The sequence below is a fragment of the Ambystoma mexicanum genome, chromosome 2q (assembly GCF_040938575.1).
Source record: "Ambystoma mexicanum isolate Mex_15411 chromosome 2q, UKY_AmexF1_1, whole genome shotgun sequence".
Taxonomy (NCBI): Eukaryota; Metazoa; Chordata; class Amphibia; order Caudata; family Ambystomatidae; genus Ambystoma; species Ambystoma mexicanum.
In genome coordinates this window covers 1,427,477,353-1,427,500,629 of record NC_090924.1, presented here as the reverse complement: position 1 = coordinate 1,427,500,629, position 23,277 = coordinate 1,427,477,353, and the positions used below count along the sequence as shown (strand labels likewise).

Sequence of the window (23,277 nt, the reverse complement as noted above, 5' to 3'; positions counted from 1 at the left end):
ATTCTTTACTTAAAGTGTGCTGTAAAATGCACAATTTTAACCTCTAATAAAAAAAATGTCAGGGGGGGAATAGGGCCTGCGGAAGACCCCTGAACACCATTGGTTAGTTCGGGCTCTCTCGCTATACTGGGTCACTCTCGCATATTTGGAGGAAATATGTGTGCACCTCCAATTAAAAATGTCACTAATCGCCACTACACCAACCTCCCCCCCCCGCCCACCTCTCAACACACTGCCTCAGTGTTCAGTGGCCAAAGGTATGCAGCTTCCATTCAAAATAGTCTTGGAAACAACAAAGTTTCAAAAAGTGTATCATCTATATACACTGTAAGAAATAGAATGGGTCACAGCGCGACCTAGTGGCTACCCTTGGAAGTTCACACTCAGTTCGAAGCCATAGACAGCTGGGTATGCAAATGACATGAATGGACACCTTGTTCAGGGAGAGGGCAGAGCTGAGAAAGGAATGCTGAATGTAGGGTCAGGGAGTTAGGGTACATATGGGACCCAGGAAGAAAGGTATATAGAGAAAGGTACACCCAGGCCAAGGGGGACAGGGAAGATGAAATGTACACTTGCTCACAGCTTCTTGTAGTCCTCCGTTGTCATCTTATACCCTGCGGCAGTGGGCATGCGCGGGAGGCTGGCACTCTTTGCCTGCGTTGTTTGGCTACAGAGAGACAAAATGAACAAACACATTTAGGGCATTCCATCATGACATGGGGAGAACATTGACAGAGTTGACCAATCACTGACCGATCACATATACATTGGAAAGCAGATCACAGAAAACACCCACACTATGTGTATGACTATATATGTGTATACCATTTACCATCCTCAGGAGCTCGGGTGAGTCGTGCCTTCTAAGGCACATTCCTTTTAAAATATTTTTTTAATTCTTTTGCGCTTCATGCGTGTCTCTCCCTCACCCGCTCCTCTGTCCTGGCTTCCTGTGTCTGCCCTTGTCCCCCTCCCACCCACTGGATCAGGACTTTGAGTGGTTGGCCTCCTTCCTTCGGGACTGACCCTCACTGGTCCAACTTGGGTCCTTTCTCTTCTCCGCCTCTCTCTCCACACGTGGTGTTTCCCAGGGCTCTGCGCTCTCACCCTGGCTCTTCAATGTCTACTTGACCAGTTTAACTATCAGTGTTATCCGGATGACGCTCTGCTCTCTTTCAGGCTCCCCTCAGTGTCCTCGCCTCTCTCGCTCATTCCTGACTGTCTATCCACGATTCAGGATTGGTGTGCCTCCAACGATCTCTGCCTTAATGCCAGTAAGACTGAGATCCTCGTCATTGGGACCCCCACTCCCGCTTTCCCTCTCTCACTCTGGCTGCCTTCCTTGGGTCCTCTTCCTTCCCCTTCCTGTGAGGCAAAAAATCTTGGTGTCATCTTGGACTCCACCATCTCCTTCTCCTCACATCACAGACCTCGCCAAGAAGGCCCACTACCAGCTTCACCTCCTCAGGTGTATCCTTCCTTTTCTCACTTTCCCCCAGAAGCTCACTGACTCCAGAGCTCTTGTTCTCTCTAGGATGGACTACTGCAACAGTCACTTACTCAATCTGCCACTCCGTACTCTCCACCCTCTTCAGCTAATCCAGAACAGGACTGCAAAACTTATCCTTGGCCTCAAGCCCAGCAACCGTAATTCTCCAGCCCCGCAATATCTACACTGGGTCCCGGGGGCAGCACGGAACAAGTTCAAGACCCTTTGCATCATCAACAAGGCTTTCTGGGGCCGGGACCCGCATTTCAACCAACTCTCTCTTCCAAAGTACCTTCCTTCCCAAGCCCTTCGGTCAGCTACCTCCAACTCTCTGAGGGTCAGACTCTTCTCCAGGCAGAGAGTGGGGGGTAGATCTCTCTCGTCTGTAGGTGCCTCCCTCTAAAATGGCCTTCCTGCATCTCTCAAACTTGAGCCAGACCACCTGAAGTTCCAGAAGCAGCTCAAGACCTTCCTTTTCTCTTCTGCTTTCTCTCTCTCCCTCCCCTGCTGACCTACTTGTCTGCTGCACTGACTGGTTGCCAAGCTACCCTCAGAGCCTCGCTGAGTACCAGGATCCTCTTTGATCAGTCTGCACTGCACTGCATCTGGGTCTACCACACACTTAGGGGCTCTAAGTGTAACATCTAGAGTCCACTGCCTCCTGGCACTTACCCAGAGCCGCACTGCCCTGGCTGCACTTGCTCAGAGCATTTGCTGCCGATTGCACTTCCCACTTCCCTCTCCCTGCCACTTCCCCCTCCCCCTTACCCACTGCACTTTGCGCTGTTGCACTTGCACAATCGGAAGGACACAAGGCCTAGTAAGATCATTTGTCTTGTCCTCCCTCTGTCTTCTCTAACTTGTCTTGTCGCGCCTTGAAACACTTGTGTGTTACCGAGGTTCCCAACTTTTTTATCGGGGGACCGAGACTCAAAGGGAACTAGCTCTAAGGCGAGCACACTATGAAACATGAAAGTAAGTCTGATACCCCTCTTTCCATTCCCCCGTGTTCTTAAATGAAGCCACAATTACACCAAACACAGATGCCTCTCGCATAAGCTACTGTCTAAAATCATGAACCCAATACGTATACAGTATTTACAAAAATATTTTGAAATGTATTATTTTCACATGTTGTATAACATTAAAAAGGCACTAAGTGCCAAATACGTGATATTACACATTTTAAGCACTTTGCCATTGGATTAAAAAGCTGTAAATCTCGAACACAACTGCGTTGCGCAACAATCGAACGTCAAAAAGAGGGATACACAAAAATTATACAACAAGGTTTCATATTATTCTGACCACTTTGTTCATATAAAACACAATCCCACAGTTAATTAACAAGGGTATTCTAGATCGCTGTCGACATGTTTCGGCCTTTAATTTATTCCAGACACTATCCCTAGTGTCTTTAAACCTTCTTTTTTATGGCCATCTTCAGGACAGAATTTCTTCAAAATAAGTCAAAATAGACTTTATACCCCAACAGTAGATATGAACAACTGAATCTATAAAAAATATATACAAAAACAACATATCAGTCTCAAATACGTTCATTTCATGGGTTCAATTATTTACAAGGTCTCACCACATAACAGTTGCTGTTAAATACATTACTTTGGCACATTACTACTCCTCTTTCAAATAGACCTGTTTAAGACTAAAACAACACTATACATGCTTCACTTTAAAAAAAAACCTATGTGGCACAACAGGGCAATGTAAGCGAGCTGTTCAAAAATGCAGCTCCTTTACTCAATTTACAACTTATATATGATGTTGACTCTTGCAATCTTTCTCCAAATTCAATTAGAGCTAGTCATTAATAAGCTTTTCATTTCTTATATAATCTTTCTTAAAGTGCCAGATATCACATCTAATTATTCCACCAGGATGGACGACACAGTCTACTTATTTATTTATCTGTTCATAGTTGGCATCGTTGGCATTGGTTTGTGGACCTACGGGTTAAGGACATTCCACCAGCACCTATCACGGCCCCTGAAAGGGACAAAGTATTATGCGAACCATGCCTATTTTAATCAGCCTGGTTCCATTTACAAATCATGACAAAATGGTGTACTGATTCCACTACCTACTGTTGTCATCTGAAAATACGAATTTTCTTTTTCCCCAAATATGGCCTGTAGTTTTATATATACACAGGCCTCTCAGAGAAACTATACACGCAGCACTGCTACACAGCTTCTTTTGCTGCCGAAGTCCTCCGGGCGAACAAATGCCAATTTACAAAGGTCGTTTACAATGTCCTGAAAAACCAAGGGACACAAGAACCTTCGTCACCACTGTTTTTCCAAGGAAAGGTTGCTTTTATCATGGTGATGCTAGCAGTCAGTCCGTTATTTCCACAAGGCTTTCCACATCAGGCTATTACAAATCACATCACTAATGTTGTGCTTACCCTATTGCGGCGAAGACTACGTTGTTTTTACCTGAACAAACGCACTACAACTCAAGAAGCAGTACCTACAAATTTCATCTTAGAGTGTATACGTCTTGTTTTAACAGAGAACTTTTTCCTATACAATGGTTCATTTTTCCAACAGATTCATGGGACCAGTATGGGCGCGACATTTGCCCCAGACTTAGCAAATTCATTTATGGACCCTTTTGAGGCAGCATCAGTTTTCCATGAAAGCAACCCTTTCAAAGGCAACGTCACCAGATGGTTTTGTTACATTGATGATGTGCTGATGATATGGAAAGGTGATCAGTCTACTCTAAATCTCTTTCTGAATTGGTTAAATGCACAAAACAACTGCATTCAATTCACTATGGATAGTAATCCTGAACAAATATCTTTTTTAGATATTTTAATTAAGAAGACGCTTTCGGGACATTTACAAACCGCTCTTTTTCGAAAACCGACTGATAAAAACACCCTGCTGAGATACAACAGTTTCCATCCGCTCAGTCTTCGAGATAACCTACCAGTTGGGCAATTTCTGAGAATTAGGAGGAATTGTTCCTCCATCAGTGATTTCATGAACGAAGGTAAAGATCAAAAACTTCGCTTGAAGTCACGGGGGTACCCAAAAAGAATAATCCAACGAGCCTTTAAACGGGCTCAACATACCAACCGAGAAAGGTGCCTTCACCGAGAGAAAACCATCAAAGATGATAAAATGACATGTGTCACGACATATAGTCCCATTAGTAACGATCTGAGAAGAATCGTGAAAAAACACTGGCATTTCCTGAAAACTTCTGACTTCAACCCGACCATCCCAAGATTTGCATTAAAAAGACAAAAGAACTATCTGGATCTTTTGGCACATACCTATCCCTTTAAACAAAGTGGCACGCCACAGTCCACACTTTGGAACTTGCCACGAGTAACAGGCCACCATAAATGTGGTCGCTGTTCCGTGTGTGACCTTACAAAAAATATGTCCTCGGTTGACTTAAACGGTAAATTGTGGCAGTTACGATCGTTTACGACCTGCACCACTGACTGGGTGATCTATGGGATTAAATGCCCGTGCGATTTACTGTATATCGGAAAAACGACTAGGCCAATTAGGCAACGTATCTGTGAGCACAGATCGTGCCTAAAAAATAAGGTGGCAAACAAACCTTTAGTTGCTCATTTTGAACAAAAAAAACATAAACACACAGATTTTCTGTGGTTTGTTATCGAAAAAATTGCCAGTACCCCTAGAGGGGGCAATAGACAAAGGAAACTGTCGCTATGTGAACAAAGATGGATTTACACTCTAAAAACTGCCCAGCATGGCCTTAATTTGTCAGTAGAATGGAATACCCTCTTGTAAAGCCATTATCTGTGAACGGTTGATGGCGAGGGGGTGTAATTTTCCCTATGGTAATTTTCCCTATGGCTTTTTGACCTCTACCTATGGTACTGTGCACCGGGTCCGTTGCGAGGTACTTGGTGAATCATTAAATAATCACAGTTTCCCCAAGTTGTAACCTCTGTGGGTTTGTCATTGCTGTCAAAACGCCGAGAATACTCCACAGAAGAGAATTAAAAATCTCTTGCATGTGCCTTTAAGAGGAAAGCAGACCGTGTAACTGCACTTGTTCTGATTCTAACAGTGCATGTTGATATTTAGGAATGAGAAAATAACACACAATGTGACATTAACCGCACTCGGATGTCATTTACATAAATTAAACACACCTTGAGATCCTTTAATTTAGCAACTATCACATTAGTTGCAAAAGTACTCACGTGATAGGACGTGTCTCAGGCGGGCAGCTGGAAAAACATCATGTGATTTCAGTCAGGGCTATAATTAGCAACCCGTTGAGCTGTTCGCTTGTGAATGCAGATGAAGCAACACGGCGTGAACATGGACACCGACGGAAGATGGTAAGCTTGTGCCATAAACGCAGCAGGATAATTGCGCTTTGATCCTGTGAAAAGATAAGAGCTCGGCATGCCTGTTTGACCGCATTGTGCGTGCGTCTGTTTTTTGGTTGTTCGTAGGTTTAAAACAAGATAAATCCCTGTGAGGTGTTTACGAACATTGAAACGAATGTTTTACTGCGCTGCAATGCCGCTGGATCTGAAATAAAAGCAACCCGTGCATACGTTTAAAAACAACGTGGTCTTCGCTGCAATAGGGTAAGCACAACATTAGTGATGTGATTTGTAATAGCCTGATGTGGAAAGCCTTGTGGAAATAACGGACTGACTGCTAGCATCACCATGATAAAAGCAACGTTTCCTTGGAAAAACAGTGGTGAGGAAGGTTCTTGTGTCCCTTGGTTTTTCAGGACATTGTAAACGACCTTTGTAAATTGGCATTTGTTCGCCCGGAGGACTTCGGCAGCAAAAGAAGCTGTGTAGCAGTGCTGCGTGTATAGTTTCTCTGAGAGGCCTGTGTATATATAAAACTACGGGCCATATTTGGGGAAGAAGAAAATTTGTATTTTCAGATGACAAAAGTAGGTAGTGGAATCAGTACACCATTTTGTCATGATTTGTAAATGGAACCAGGCTGATTAAAATAGGCATGGTTCGCATAATACTTTGTCCCTTTCAGGGGCCGTGATAGGTGCTGGTGGAATGTCCTTAACCCGTAGGTCAAAAAACCAATGCCAACGATGCCAACTATGAACAGATAAATAAATAAGTAGAATGTATGGTCCATCCTGGTGGAATAATTAAATGTGCTATCTGGCACTTTAAGAAAGATTATATAAGAAATGAAAAGCTTATTAATGACTAGCTCTAATTGAATTTGGAGAAAGATTGCAAGAGTCAACATCATATATAAGTTGTAAATTGAGTAAAGGAGCTGCATTTTTGAACAGCTCGCTTACATTGCCCTGTTGTGCCCCATAGGTTTTTTTTTAAAGTGAAGCATGTATAGTGTTGTTTTAGTCTTAAACAGGTCTATTTGAAAGAGGAGTAGTAATGTGCCAAAGTAATGTATTTAACAGCAACTGTTATGTGGTGAGACCTTGTAAATAATTGAACCCATGAAATGAACGTATTTGAGACTGATATGTTGTTTTTGTATATATTTTTTATAGATTCAGTTGTTCATATCTACTGTTGGGGTATAAAGTCTATTTTGACTTATTTTGAAGAAATTCTGTCCTGAAGATGGCCATAAAAAAGAAGGTTTAAAGACACTAGGGATAGTGTCTGGAATAAATTAAAGGCCGAAACATGTCGACAGCGATCTAGAATACCCTTGTTAATTAACTGTGGGATTGTGTTTTATATGAACAAAGTGGTCAGAATAATATGAAACCTTGTTATATAATTTTTGTGTATCCCTCTTTTTGACGTTCGATTGTTGCGCAACGCAGTTGTGTTTGAGATTTACAGCTTTTTAATCCAATGGCAAAGTGCTTAAAATGTGTAATATCACGTATTTGGCACTTAGTGCCTTTTTAATGTTATACAACATGTGAAAATAATACATTTCAAAATATTTTTTTAAATACTGTATACGTATTGGGTTCATGATTTTAGACAGTAGCTTATGCGAGAGGCATCTGTGTTTGGTGTAATTGTGGGTTCATTTTAGAACACTGGGGAATGGAAAGAGGGGTATCAGACTTACTTTCATGTTGAAACACTTGTGTACAGGTGTGTTACAAATGACATATCATATCATAGATAGATAGATAAATAGATATTTATTCAGTGAAAAATCTTTAGTTAAGACAGAGTTACTAAGATCCAACTCATCACAACAAAATCCAGGAAATATGGTATGTGTGGGAAGTGATGACCACCTTCACTTGGAGCCCAGACCACCCGTAGGTGTCACGCATGATGGCCTTTGGGACCTCATTGTTGATAGCTGCTGCAATCTCATGTATGTGCTCAGGGGTGGATCAACCAGGGGGACCCTGAGTTAAGATTCTTGTCACTTTCCACACCTGCCAAATTCCCTGGGTTTTGTTGTGATGAATTGGATCATCTTAACTCTGACTTAATTAAAGATGTTTCAATTAATTTCAATGTATTTGTTATGTGATATCTTCTATGGGGCCCTCTGCCCATGGTCCCTATCCCACTGACTAGTAAATAAACATACCCCAGTGGGCCAATCTACACGTTGCAACAATGGGAGTAACAGTCTGTAGACAACTGGACATGGCCTTCGGCAAGCCATGGCAGGTGCTTGACCATACCAATGGAACTACCAACTGAAGAGTTACTATCACCTTCCTACCAGCACAGTGCAACACAAGACTACAGCTCCTTCGATGCTGAATGGTTACTATCACCTTCCTACCAGCACAGCACAACACAAGACTACAGCTCCCTCAATACTGAATATTTACTATCACCTTCCTATCATCACAGCACAACTCAAGACTACAGGTCCCTCGCTACTGAAGAGTTACTATCACCTTCCTACCAGCACCGCGTAGCAAAAGACTACAGCTCCTGCGATACTGAAGAGCTACTATAACCTTCCTACCAGCACAGCGCAACACAAGACTACACCTCCCTCGATGCTGAAGAGTTACTATCACCTTCCTACCAGCACAACACAAGACTACAGCTCCCTCGATACTGAAGCGTTACTATCACCTTCCTACCAGCATAGCACAACACAAGACTACAGCTCCCTCGATGCTGAAGAGTTACTATCACCTTCCTACCAGCACAGCAAAACACAAGACTACAGCTCCCTCGATGCTGAAGAGTTACTATCACCTTCCTACCAGCACAGCAAAACACAAGACTACAGCTCCCTCGATGCTGAAGAGTTACTATCACCTTCCTACCAGCACAGCAAAACACAAGACTACAGCTCCCTCGATGCTGAAGAGTTACTATCTCCTTCCTACCAGCATAGTGCAACACAAGACTACAGCTCCCTCAATACTGAAGAGTTACTATCACCTTCCTACCAGCACAACGCAACACAAGACTACAGCTCCCGCGATACTGAAGAGTTACTATCACCTTCCTACCAGCACCGCGCAACACAAGACTACAGCTCCCTCGATAATCTGTGGTTTAAGATCTTTATAATTTGGTCTGTAATATACTTGAGAATGACCATACAAGCTGTGTTTACACCCCTGACCCTCTTGTTAAGGAATGTCTTGCCTATAATGTCCCCTCTCTGTAACACCATCAACTACAATCAATGTATGCTCAGACATACTTCAACCGGTAGGCTTGCAAGGCACCCCTTCTACCCTGTACAGAGTTTTGTGAAAACTAGCTTTCAACTAAATGCAAGCCCTTCTCAGTGCCATAACCCTGGTACTATTGAAGTAAGAAATTGATCTGTGCAGCCATCGCTTGTCAAACTCACCTTTTCTGGACTCCATTGAAAGACATGGGGTGTGGCTGGACAGGGGCCGCTTCAATGGGTCGTCCCCTGTAGAACGAGAAGATGTGAAAATCTCACTCTCTGCTTTCCATTTCCCGAGCATATAGTACAGAGAGGAAAACTAAGGCCATCTAGTAGAGGGCTGGAGATGTCAACCTTACTGCACCGCCACCAAACACAGAGGGCAACGCAAAGCCTCCCAGGTGGCCAGAGAACAGTTTAGCCATTGCTGACTTCTGAGGAATGTCTCCTTCTGCTTCACACCTACATCAGCTCTTCCATTCCCTCTCCTCGATGTCTTCCTCTCGCCCCCACGTGTACACACACACACACACACACACACAACATGCACACACACGTGCGCACACAGACATATGCCCACATACATACACCCACGTGCGCAAACACACGTGCGCAAATACACATGCACACACACACAACCATATGCACATACACACACCCACGTGTGCACATGCACACAAACACACGTGCTCAAACACACATGCACACATGCACAGACAAGCACACACACGCACACACCCAGGTGCAACAATACACATGCACACACAAACACATGCACACACACACACACCCATGTGTGCAAACACACATGCACAAGAACACACACGTGCGCAAACACACATGCACACACACACATGCGCAAACACATGCACACACAGGCGCAACCACGCATGCACACACACATGCACACACACGTGCACAAACACATATGCACACACACGTGCACAAACACAAATGCACACACACACACACAAACACATGCACACGCACCCACGTGCGCAAACACACATGCACACACACACACGTGTGCAAACACACATGCACACACGCACGCACACACACGCACATGCACACACACGTGCACACACACACGTGCGCAAAAACACATGCACACACGCACACATACACAAATATCAATAACTTACCTTCCTTCTTCCCCTGGTGCTTATATGTCCAACATATCTCTACAGCAGGTTCACTATAGGATTCTTTTAAAGTATGCGTTTGTCTGAACGCTACAGTAACACCAGAAAGGAACTTATAAAGGTTTTAAACCTTTACTTTGCATACTTGTATTCAAATCTTTTGCACGGACATCTCACCTGATGATGTATCCCGTGGACAGCCTGGATCCTGGAGCCCTGCACAGCAAAGAAAGCGCACCAGTCACAATGAAACTCTGGAATTCTGGCCAATTAAACAGCCTCAGGCTGGGAAGACCACTGCGCTTGCGAACGTACATCTAAAACATTCACCAATAGCTGAAGGTGATGAGACACAGCTCTATGCTTGGCAGCCAACCAAAAACTGAGGACAACTGGGAGATTATCGCTCTTGCTCCAATGAGCCGATGGTATAGGAGAGCCTTCCCTGTGGTCCTGTTTCCAAACGGTGCCGGAATGAGATGGACCAGAAGAGCATTCTCTATGGTTGTTCTCTTCACGGTGGTGAGGAATGGGAGAGCGATCTCCATGATTCTTAATGCAATGGTGGGATGGGATGGCAGAGCCTTCTCTGTGGTTCTACTTTCCTTCTTAGGATAGGATGGCAGAGCCTTCTCTGTGGTTCTACTTTCAATGGTGGATGGGATGGCAGAACATTCTCTGTGGTTCGACTTTCTTTCTTTGGATGGAAAGAAAGAGCATTCTCTGTGGTTCTACTTTCACTGGTGGATGGGATGGCAGAGCATTCTCTGTGGTTCTACTTTCAATGGTGGATGGGATGGCAGAGCATTATCTGTGGTTCTACTTTTTTTCTTGGGATGGGATGGCAGAGCATTCTCTGTGGTTCTACTTTCTTTCTTGGGATGGGATGGCAGAGCATTCTCTGTGGTTCTACTTTCTTTCTTGGGATGGGTTGGCAGATCATTCTTTGTGGTTCTACTTTCTTTCTTGGGATGGGATGGCAGAGCATTCTCTGTGGTTCTACTTTCTTTCTTGGGATGGAATGGCAGAGCATTCTCTGTGGTTCTACTTTCAATGGTGTATGGGAGGGCAGAGCATTCTCTGTGGTTCTACTTTCTTTCTTGGGATGGGATGGCAGAGCATTCTCTGTGTTGTACTTCCTACTTTCAATGGTGGATGGGATGGCAGAGCATTCTCTGTGGTTCTACTTTCAATGGTGGATGGGATGGCAGGGCATTCTCTGTGGTTCTACTTTCAATGGTGGATGGGATGCAGACCTTCTCTGCGGTTTATTTTCAATGGTGGATGGGATGCAGAGCCTTCTCTGTGGTTCTACTTTCAATGGTGGATGGGATGCAGAGCCTTCTCTGTGGTTCTACTTTCAATGGTGGATGGGATGGCAGAATATTCTCTGTGGTTCTACTTTCAATGGTGGATGGGATGGCAGAGCATTCATTTTGGTTCTACTTTCAATGGTGGATGGGATGGCAGAGAATTCTCTGTGGTCCTACCTTCAGTGGTGGATGGGATGGCAGAGCATTCTTTGTGGTTCTACTTTCAATGGTGGATGGGATGCAGAACATTCTTTGTGGTTCTACTTTCAATGGGGGATGGGATGGCAGAATATTCTTTGTGGTTCTACTTTCAATGGTGGATGGGATGCAGAACATTCTTTGTGGTTCTACTTTCAATGGTGGATGGGATGGCAGAACATTCTTTGAGGTTCTACTTTCAATGGGGGATGGGATGGCAGAGCATTCTTTGTGGTTCTACTTCCAATGGTGGATGGGATGGCAGATAATTCTCTGTGGTTCTACTTTCTACTTTCAAGGGTGGATGGGATGGCAGAGCATTCTCTGTGGTTCTACTTTCAATGGTGGATGGGATGGCAGAGCATTTTCTGTGGTTCTACTTCCAATGGTGGATGGGATGGCAGAGCATTCTCTGTGGTTCTACTTCCAATGGTGGATGGGATTGCAGAGCATTCTCTGTGGTTCTACTTCCAATGGTGGATGGGATGGCACAGCATTCTCTGTGGTTCTACTTGCAATGGTGGATGGGATGGCACAGCATTCTCTGTGGTTCTACTTTCTACTTTCAATGGTGGATGGGATGCAGAGCCTTCTCTGTGGTTCTACTTTCAATGGTGGATGGGATGGCAGAACATTCTCTATGGTTCTACTTTCAATGGTGGATGGGATGGCAGAGCATTCTCTGTGGTTCTACTTTCTTTCTTGGGATGGGATGGCAGAGCATTCTCTGTGGTTCTACTTTCACTGGTGGATGGGATGGCAGAGCATTCTCTGTGGTTCTATTTTCAATGGTGGATGGGATGGCAGAGCATTCTCTGTGGTTCTACTTTCTTTCTTGGGATGGGATGGCAGAGCATTCTCTGTGGTTCTACTGTATTTCTTGGGATGGGATGGCAGAGCATTCTCTGTGGTTCTACTTTCTTTCTTGGGATGGGTTGGCAGATCATTCTTTGTGGTTCTACTTTCTTTATTGGGATGGGATGGCAGAGCATTCTCTGTGGTCCTACCTTCAGTGGTGGATGGGATGGCAGAGCATTCTTTGTGGTTCTACTTTCAATGGTGGATGGGATGGCAGAGCATTCTTTGTGGTTCTACTTTCAATGGTGGATGGGATGCAGAACATTCTTTGTGGTTCTACTTTCAATGGGGGATGGGATGGCAGAATATTCTTTGTGGTTCTACTTTCAATGGTGGATGGGATGCAGAACATTCTTTGTGGTTCTACTTTCAATGGTGGATGGGATGGCAGAACATTCTTTGTGGTTCTACTTTCAATGGGGGATGGGATGGCAGAGCATTCTTTGTGGTTCTACTTCCAATGGTGGATGGGATGGCAGATAATTCTCTGTGGTTCTACTTTCTACTTTCAATGGTGGATGGGATGGCAGAGCATTCTTTGTGGTTCTACTTTCAATGGTGGATGGGATGGCAGAGCATTTTCTGTGGTTCTACTTCCAATGGTGGATGGGATGGCAGAGCATTCTCTGTGGTTCTACTTCCAATGGTGGATGGGATGGCAGAGAATTCTCTGTGGTTCTACTTCCAATGGTGGATGGGATGGCACAGCATTCTCTGTGGTTCTACTTGCAATGGTGGATGGGATGGCACAGCATTCTCTGTGGTTCTACTTTCTACTTTCAATGGTGGATGGGATGCAGAGCCTTCTCTGTGGTTCTACTTTCAATGGTGGATGGGATGGCAGAACATTCTCTATGGTTCTACTTTCAATGGTGGATGGGATGGCAGAGCATTCTCTGTGGTTCTACTGTCTTTCTTGGGATGGGATGGCAGAGCATTCTCTGTGGTTCTACTTTCACTGGTGGATGGGATGGCAGAGCATTCTCTGTGGTTCTACTTTCTTTCTTGGGATGGGATGGCAGAGCATTCTCTGTGGTTCTACTTTATTTCTTGGGATGGGATGGCAGAGCATTCTCTGCGGTTCTACTTTCTTTCTTGGGATGGGTTGGCAGATCATTCTTTGTGGTTCTACTTTCTTTCTTGGGATGGGATGGCAGAGCATTCTCTGTGGTTCTACTTTCTTTCTTGGGATGGAATGGCAGAGCATTCTCTGTGGTTCTACTTTCAATGGTGTATGGGAGGGCGGAGCATTCTCTGTGGTTCTACTTTCTTTCTTGGGATGGGATGGCAGAGCATTCTCTGTGTTCTACTTCCTACTTTCAATGGTGGATGGGATGGCAGAGTATTCTCTGTGGTTCTACTTTTAATGGTGGATGGGATGGCAGGGCATTCTCTGTGGTTCTACTTTCAATGGTGGATGGGATGCAGAGCCTTCTCTGTGGTTCTACTTTCAATGGTGGATGGGATGCAGAGCCTTCTCTGTGGTTCTACTTTCAATGGTGGATGGGATGGCAGAACATTCTCTGTGGTTCTACTTTCAATGGTGGATGGGATGGCAGAGCATTCATTTTGGTTCTACTTTCAATGGTGGATGGGATGGCAGAGCATTCTTTGTGGTTCTACTTTCAATGGTGGATGGGATGCAGAACATTCTTTGTGGTTCTACTTTCAATGGTGGATGGGATGCAGAACATTCTTTGTGGTTCTACTTTCAATGGTGGATGGGATGGCAGAACATTCTTTGTGGTTCTACTTTAAATGGGGGATGGGATGGCAGAGCATTCTTTGTGGTTCTACTTTCAATGGTGGATGGGATGGCAGATAATTCTCTGTGGTTCTACTTTCTACTTTCAATGGTGGATGGGATGGCAGAGCATTCTCTGTGCTTCTACTTTCAATGGTGGATGGGATGGCAGAGCATTCTCTGTGGTTCTACTTCCAATGGTGGATGGGATGGCAGAGCATTCTCTGTGGTTCTACTTCCAATGGTGGATGGGATGGCAGAGCATTCTCTGTGGTTCTACTTCCAATGGTGGATGGGATGGCACAGCATTCTCTGTGGTTCTACTTTCTACTTTCAATGGTGGATGGGATGCAGAGCCTTCTCTGTGGTTCTACTTTCAATGGTGGATGGGATGGCAGAACATTCTCTATGGTTCTACTTTCAATGGTGGATGGGATGGCAGAGCATTCTCTGTGGTTCTATTTTCAATGGTGGATGGGATGACAGAGCATTCTCTGTGGTTCTACTTTCAATGGTGGATGGGATGGCAGAGCATCCATTTTGGTTCTACTTTCAATGGTGGATGGGATGGCAGAGCATTCTCTGTGGTTCTACTTTCAATGGTGGATGGGATGGCAGAACATTCTCTGTGGTTCTACTTTCAATGGTGGATGGGATGGCAGAACATTCTCTATGGTTCTACTTTCAATGGTGGATGGGATGGCAGAGCATTCTCTGTGGTTCTACTTTCACTGGTGGATGGGATGGCAGAGCATTCTCTGTGGTTCTATTTTCAATGGTGGATGGGATGGCAGAGCATTCTCTGTGGTTCTACTGTATTTCTTGGGATGGGATGGCAGAGCATTCTCTGTGGTTCTACTTTCTTTCTTGGGATGGGTTGGCAGATCATTCTTTGTGGTTCTACTTTCTTTATTGGGATGGGATGGCAGAGCATTCTCTGTGGTCCTACCTTCAGTGGTGGATGGGATGGCAGAGCATTCTTTGTGGTTCTACTTTCAATGGTGGATGGGATGGCAGAGCATTCTTTGTGGTTCTACTTTCAATGGTGGATGGGATGCAGAACATTCTTTGTGGTTCTACTTTCAATGGGGGATGGGATGGCAGAATATTCTTTGTGGTTCTACTTTCAATGGTGGATGGGATGCAGAACATTCTTTGTGGTTCTACTTTCAATGGTGGATGGGATGGCAGAACATTCTTTGTGGTTCTACTTTCAATGGGGGATGGGATGGCAGAGCATTCTTTGTGGTTCTACTTCCAATGGTGGATGGGATGGCAGATAATTCTCTGTGGTTCTACTTTCTACTTTCAATGGTGGATGGGATGGCAGAGCATTCTTTGTGGTTCTACTTTCAATGGTGGATGGGATGGCAGAGCATTTTCTGTGGTTCTACTTCCAATGGTGGATGGGATGGCAGAGCATTCTCTGTGGTTCTACTTGCAATGGTGGATGGAATGGCAGAGCATTCTCTGTGGTTCTACTTCCAATGGTGGATGGGATGGCACAGCATTCTCTGTGGTTCTACTTGCAATGGTGGATGGGATGGCACAGCATTCTCTGTGGTTCTACTTTCTACTTTCAATGGTGGATGGGATGCAGAGCCTTCTCTGTGGTTCTACTTTCAATGGTGGATGGGATGGTAGAACATTCTCTATGGTTCTACTTTCAATGGTGGATGGGATGGCAGAGCATTCTCTGTGGTTCTACTGTCTTTCTTGGGATGGGATGGCAGAGCATTCTATGTGGTTCTACTTTCACTGGTGGATGGGATGGCAGAGCATTCTCTGTGGTTCTATTTTCAATGGTGGATGGGATGGCAGAGCATTCTCTATGGTTCTACTTTCTTTCTTGGGATGGGATGGCAGAGCATTCTCTGTGGTTCTACTTTATTTCTTGGGATGGGATGGCAGAGCATTCTCTGCGGTTCTACTTTCTTTCTTGGGATGGGTTGGCAGATCATTCTTTGTGGTTCTACTTTCTTTCTTGGGATGGGATGGCAGAGCATTCTCTGTGGTTCTACTTTCTTTCTTGGGATGGAATGGCAGAGCATTCTCTGTGGTTCTACTTTCAATGGTGTATGGGAGGGCGGAGCATTCTCTGTGGTTCTACTTTCTTTCTTGGGATGGGATGGCAGAGCATTCTCTGTGTTCTACTTCCTACTTTCAATGGTGGATGGGATGGCAGAGCATTCTCTGTGGTTCTACTTTCAATGGTGGATGGGATGGCAGGGCATTCTCTGTGGTTCTACTTTCAATGGTGGATGGGATGCAGAGCCTTCTCTGTGGTTCTACTTTCAATGGTGGATGGGATGCAGAGCCTTCTCTGTGGTTCTACTTTCAATGGTGGATGGGATGGCAGAACATTCTCTGTGGTTCTACTTTCAATGGTGGATGGGATGGCAGAGCATTCATTTTGGTTCTACTTTCAATGGTGGATGGGATGGCAGAGCATTCTTTGTGGTTCTACTTTCAATGGTGGATGGGATGCAGAACATTCTTTGTGGTTCTACTTTCAATGGTGGATGGGATGCAGAACATTCTTTGTGGTTCTACTTTCAATGGTGGATGGGATGGCAGAACATTCTTTGTGGTTCTACTTTAAATGGGGGATGGGATGGCAGAGCATTCTTTGTGGTTCTACTTTCAATGGTGGATGGGATGGCAGATAATTCTCTGTGGTTCTACTTTCTACTTTCAATGGTGGATGGGAGGGCGGAGCATTCTCTGTGGTTCTACTTTCTTTCTTGGGATGGGATGGCAGAGCATTCTCTGTGTTCTACTTCCTACTTTCAATGGTGGATGGGATGGCAGAGCATTCTCTGTGGTTCTACTTTCAATGGTGGATGGGATGGCAGGTCATTCTCTGTGGTTCTACTTTCAATGGTGGATGGGATGCAGAGCCTTCTCTGTGGTTCTACTTTCAATGGTGGATGGGATGCAGAGCCTTCTCTGTGGTTCTACTTTCAATGGTGGATGGGATGGCAGAACATTCTCTGTGGTTCTACTTTCAATGGTGGATGGGATGGCAGAGCATTCATTTTGGTTCTACTTTCAATGGTGGATGGGATGGCAGAGCATTCTCTGTGGTTCTACTTTCAATGGTGTATGGGAGGGCGGAGCATTCTCTGTGGTTCTACTTTCTTTCTTGGGATGGGATGGCAGAGCATTCTCTGTGTTCTACTTCCTACTTTCAATGGTGGATGGGATGGCAGAGCATTCTCTGTGGTTCTACTTTCAATGGTGGATGGGATGGCAGGTCATTCTCTGTGGTTCTACTTTCAATGGTGGATGGGATGCAGAGCCTTCTCTGTGGTTCTACTTTCAATGGTGGATGGGATGCAGAGCCTTCTCTGTGGTTCTACTTTCAATGGTGGATGGGATGGCAGAACATTCTCTGTGGTTCTACTTTCAATGGTGGATGGGATGGCAGAGCATTCATTTTGGTTCTACTTTCAATGGTGGATGGGATGGCAGAGCATTCTTTGTGGTTCTACTTTCAATGGTGGATGGGATGCAGAACATTCTTTGTGGTTCTACTTTCAATGGTGGATGGGATGCAGAACATTCTTTGTGGTTCTACTTTCAATGGTGGATGGGATGGCAGAACATTCTTTGTGGTTCTACTTTAAATGGGGGATGGGATGGCAGAGCATTCTCTGTGGTTCTACTTTCAATGGTGGATGGGATGGCAGAGCATTCTCTGTGGTTCTACTTCCAATGGTGGATGGGATGGCAGAGCATTCTCTGTGGTTCTACTTCCAATGGTGGATGGGATGGCAGAGCATTCTCTGTGGTTCTACTTCCAATGGTGGATGGGATGGCACAGCATTCTCTGTGGTTCTACTTTCTACTTTCAATGGTGGATGGGATGCAGAGCCTTCTCTGTGGTTCTACTTTCAATGGTGGATGGGATGGCAGAACATTCTCTATGGTTCTACTTTCAATGGTGGATGGGATGGCAGAGCATTCTCTGTGGTTCTATTTTCAATGGTGGATGGGATGACAGAGCATTCTCTGTGGTTCTACTTTCAATGGTGGATGGGATGGCAGAGCATTCATTTTGGTTCTACTTTCAATGGTGGATGGGATGGCAGAGCATTCTCTGTGGTTCTACTTTCAATGGTGGATGGGATGGCAGAACATTCTCTGTGGTTCTACTTTCAATGGTGGATGGGATGGCAGAACATTCTCTGTGGTTCTACTTCCAATGGTGGATGGGTTGGCAGAGCATTCTCTGTGGTTCTACTTTCAATGGTGGATGGGATGGCAGAACATTCTCTGTGGTTCTACTTTCAATGGCGGATGGGAGGGCAGAACATTCTCTGTGGTTCTAGTTTCAATGGTGGATGGGATGGCACAGCATTCTCTGTGGTTCTACTTTCAATGGTGGATGGGATGGCAGAGCATTCTCTGTGGTTCTACTTCCAATGGTGGATGGGATGGCAGAGCATTCTCTGTGGTTCTACTTCCAATGGTGGATGGGATGGCACAGCATTCTCTGTGGTTCTACTTTCTACTTTCAATGGTGGATGGGATGCAGAGCCTTCTCTGTGGTTCTACTTTCAATGGTGGAATGGATGGCAGAACATTCTCTGTGGTTCTACTTTCAATGGTGGATGGGATGGCAGAGCATTCTCTGTGGTTCTATTTTCAATGGTGGATGGGATGGCAGAGCATTCTCTATGGTTCTACTTTCAGTGGTGGATGGGATGGCAGAGCATTCATTTTGGTTCTACTTTCAATGGTGGATGGGATGGCAGAGCATTCTCTGTGGTTCTACTTTCAATGGTGGATGGGATGGCAGAACATTCTCTGTGGTTCTACTTCCAATGGTGGATGGGTTGGCAGAGCATTCTCTGTGGTTCTACTTTCAATGGTGGATGGGATGGCAGAACATTCTCTGTGGTTCTATTTTCAATGGTGGATGGGATGGCAGAACATTCTCTGTGGTTCTACTTTCAATGGTGGATGGGAGGGCAGAACATTCTCTGTGGTTCTAGTTTCAATGGTGGATGGGATGGCACAGCATTCTCTGTGGTTCTAGTTTCAATGGTGGATGGGTTGGCAGAGCATTCTCTGTGGTTCTACTTTCTTTCTTGGGATGGGATGGCAGAGCATTCTCTGTGGTTCTACTTTCTTTCTTGGGATGGGATGGCAGAGCATTCTCTGTGGTTCTACTTTCTTTCTTGGGATGGGATGGCAGAGCATTCTCTGTGGTTCTACTTTCTTTCTTGGGATGGGTTGGCAGATCATTCTTTGTGGTTCTACTTTCTTTCTTGGGATGGGATGGCAGAGCATTTTCTGTGGTTCTACTTTCTTTCTTGGGATGGAATGGCAGAGCATTCTCTGTGGTTCTACTTTCAATGGTGTATGGGAGGGCAGAGCATTCTCTGTGGTTCTACTTTCTTTCTTGGGATGGGATGGCAGAGCATTCTCTGTGTTCTACTTCCTACTTTCAATGGTGGATGGGATGGCAGAGCATTCTCTGTGGTTCTACTTTCAATGGTGGATGGGATGCAGAGCCTTCTCTCTGGTTCTACTTTCAATGGTGGATGGGATGCAGAGCCTTCTCTGTGGTTCTACTTTCAATGGTGGATGGGATGCAGAGCCTTCTCTGTGGTTCTACTTTCAATGGTGGATGGGATGGCAGAACATTCTCTGTGGTTCTACTTTCAATGGTGGATGGGATGGCAGAGCATTCATTTTGGTTCTACTTTCAATGGTGGATGGGATGGCAGAGCATTCTCTGTGGTCCTACTTTCAGTGGTGGATGGGATGGCAGAACATTCTTTGTGGTTCTACTTTCAATGGTGGATGGGATGCAGAACATTCTTTGTGGTTCTACTTTCAATGGGGGATGAGATGGCAGAATATTCTTTGTGGTTCTACTTTCAATGGTGGATGGGATGCAGAACATTCTTTGTGGTTCTACTTTCAATGGTGGATGGGATGGCAGAACATTCTTTGTGGTTCTACTTTCAATGGGGGATGGGATGGCAGAGCATTCTTTGTGGTTCTACTTTCAATGGTGGATGGGATGCAGAACATTCTTTGTGGTTCTAGTTTCAATGGTGGATGGGATGGCAGATAATTCTCTGTGGTTCTACTTTCTACTTTCAATGGTGAATGGGATGGCAGAGCATTCTCTGTGGTTCTACTTTCAATGGTGGATGGGATGGCAGAGCATTCTCTGTGGTTCTACTTCTAATGGTGGATGGGATGGCAGAGCATTATCTGTGGTTCTACTTCCAATGGTGGATGGGATGGCAGAGCATTCTCTGTGGTTCTACTTCCAATGGTGGATGGGATGGCAGAGCATTCTCTGTGGTTCTACTTCCAATGGTGGATGGGATGGCACAGCATTCTCTGTGGTTCTACTTTCTACTTTCAATGGTGGATGGGATGCAGAGCCTTCTCTGTGGTTAAACGTTCAATGGTGGATTGGATGGCAGAACATTCTCTATGGTTCTACTTTCAATGGTGGATGGGATGGCAGAGCATTCTCTGTGGTTCTATTTTCAATGGTGGATGGGATGGCAGAGCATTCTCTATGGTTCTACTTTCAATGGTGGATGGGATGGCAGAGCATTCATTTTGGTTCTACTTTCAATGGTGGATGGGATGGCAGAGCATTCTCTGTGGTTCTACTTTCAATGGTGGATGGGATGGCAGAACATTCTCTGTGGTTCTACTTTCAATGGTGGATGGGTTGGCAGAGCATTCTCTGTGGTTCTACTTTCAATGGTGGATGGGATGGCAGAACATTCTCTGTGGTTCTATTTTCAATGGTGGATGGGATGGCAGAACTTTCTCTGTGGTTCTACTTTCAATGGTGGATGGGAGGGCAGAACATTCATTTTGGTTCTACTTTCAATGGTGGATGGGATGGCAGAACATTCTCTGTGGTTCTACTTTCAATGGTGGATGGGTTGGCAGAGCATTCTCTGTGGTTCTACTTTCAATGGTGGATGGGATGGCAGAACATTCATTTTGGTTCTACTTTCAATGGTGGATGGGATGGCAGAGCATTCTCTGTGGTTCTACTTTCAATGGTGGATGGGATGGCAGAGCATTCTCTGTGGTTCTACTTTCAATGGTGGATGGGTTGGCAGAGCATTCTCTGTGGTTCTACTTTCTTGGGATGGGATGGCAGCACTTTCTTCATGCTTCATCCTCCAATGGGTGGAGGTAGAAGGGGAGGGGTAGTGCACATTCTGTATGGTTTTTACTTTAACCGCAAGCTTCGAGGCCATACTCTATGGTTTTTGTTCCAATTGCTAGATGACATGTTAGAGCATTCTGCATGGTCCCTTCTACGTATGTGTTCTGGGATACACGATACCTGTCTCTAGTCATTGCTCTAATACTTTGAGGGGGATGTGGTGTTCTCCCTTTGAATTCTTCTCCATCAAAGGTGATGGGCTGATGCTGGGCTTGAGTGATCCGCCAGCGATGCAATATTCTCAGAGGCACGTGCTCCAACGATGGTAGGTGAGTATACCTTATGTGCCATCCTTCAATGGTGGAATGAGAGTCAGAGAATATTCTCTCAGATTCTTGTCACATTGCCGGGAAGGGATGGGACAACATTCTTTTGACTGCGGGGATGGCTGAGTGTTCTCTGTTATACTCCTCCAATAATTGGAGGCGATGGGAAGATGCTGTATCAGCCTTGGTCCTCCAATGATCATGTAGGTGGGTGAATACTTTATGGTTCATGTGAAAATGACATTGTGGGAAGGGAAAATATTTTCTATGATACATAAACCCTTGGTGCTGTGGATTGGGAACCATAGAATACCAAGCTGCACCTCACTGATGAGGCCCAACAAGGCCGAAACATGTCTGGGCTGCTTGTGTTTCCATGCAGAGGGGACCTGGCCTAGCAGTTTAGGCTGGGCTGCTGCCATTGGTGGTGGTACCTGACTGATTTGCAGTTGGCTGGACCCCTTTTGCAACGGCGCAGTCAGGCTATACAATGGTGTTGGGTAAAGGTTGCTCAGATCAATGCCAGTGGTTCAGATTCATTCAAAACCTTCCACCCATCACTTTTTTGGCTGCCATGGATTGGGCGCCTATTAAATATTGTAATTGACCTCCCTTTGCAACATCCTGCTGTAGTGATAGTAGGATGCCCTTCCTCACATAGTAGAAGAGGGGGTAAGAGGATGCCCTTTTGCACAGTCATCCCTCATCCTAGGACCCAGTCCCTATGGGGTCGCATCCCATAGTGCCAGCCAGGTCAAGGACTCCATACTTACTTGTTATTGGTGGACGGAGGTGGTGATGATGATGGCACATTATCATGTTCTTGTGGGTGGATGGAATTGTCACTAGGAGGAGAAGGAAGGCATGAAGAATTTGAGATGTTGAACTTCCTCTCTCTCAGCTCAATACTAACAATATGTTTGCAGAGACACCCACCTGCTGGTCTTGGAGGTTGTGCCTTGTGTGGACGAGACAGTCCCACTCTGCTGGGCACTCAGTGGTGGATCCCTGTGCACATGAAGGTAAAGAAAAGTGATCAGAAACCCTACAGACACAACATGCAGCACAACTCCACACAATGCATGCCGCGTATGCATGCTCAAAGTCTCTGTCCATGCCATCCAACACATTCCCACAGACCGGTACAGCACTCAATACGGTACGCCATATCACATACTGAGGTGGACCACACTTCTGAACTGTCCTGGTGCATCACATGCAACATGGCCTGAACCCAGACAGCAAGGGGTGCGCAGTGTTACATACCAGCTAATGGTTGGGGAAGTGGGTGATGCCAAAGAGGCCGTCCGACTCTTCACAGACTTCCAGGAGTGCTCCCTATGACCAGGTGGAGAGAGAAAGTTAGACAGTCTCCTGAAGTCAAACAACACACATTTAAGTACATGCTCTTAGGCAGACTTCACACAACATG

General features: G+C 45.2%; 1 protein-coding gene and 1 long non-coding RNA gene across 8 annotated transcripts in view; one reads left to right on the top strand and one right to left on the bottom strand.

The window, feature by feature from the left end:
- The window catches only part of LOC138570219 (uncharacterized), a 464,546-nt gene that overhangs the window by 247,412 nt on the left and 193,857 nt on the right, over nucleotides 1–23,277 (bottom strand). For all 7 annotated transcript variants that reach the window (XM_069648951.1, XM_069648950.1, XM_069648949.1 and 4 more), the window contains exons 4-9: nucleotides 23,112–23,183; nucleotides 22,782–22,853; nucleotides 22,619–22,690; nucleotides 10,422–10,460; nucleotides 9,280–9,345; nucleotides 584–670 (exon numbers count right to left, since the gene is read on the bottom strand). In XM_069648951.1, the coding sequence (XP_069505052.1) occupies nucleotides 584–670; nucleotides 9,280–9,345; nucleotides 10,422–10,460; nucleotides 22,619–22,690; nucleotides 22,782–22,853; nucleotides 23,112–23,183 (408 nt within the window). The remainder of the gene's footprint in view (nucleotides 1–583; nucleotides 671–9,279; nucleotides 9,346–10,421; nucleotides 10,461–22,618; nucleotides 22,691–22,781; nucleotides 22,854–23,111; nucleotides 23,184–23,277) is intronic.
- Nucleotides 5,765–7,317, top strand: LOC138570220 (uncharacterized). Its single transcript, XR_011303425.1, has 3 exons — nucleotides 5,765–5,852; nucleotides 5,970–6,107; nucleotides 7,022–7,317. It is a non-coding gene; the product is annotated as an uncharacterized lncRNA (long non-coding RNA).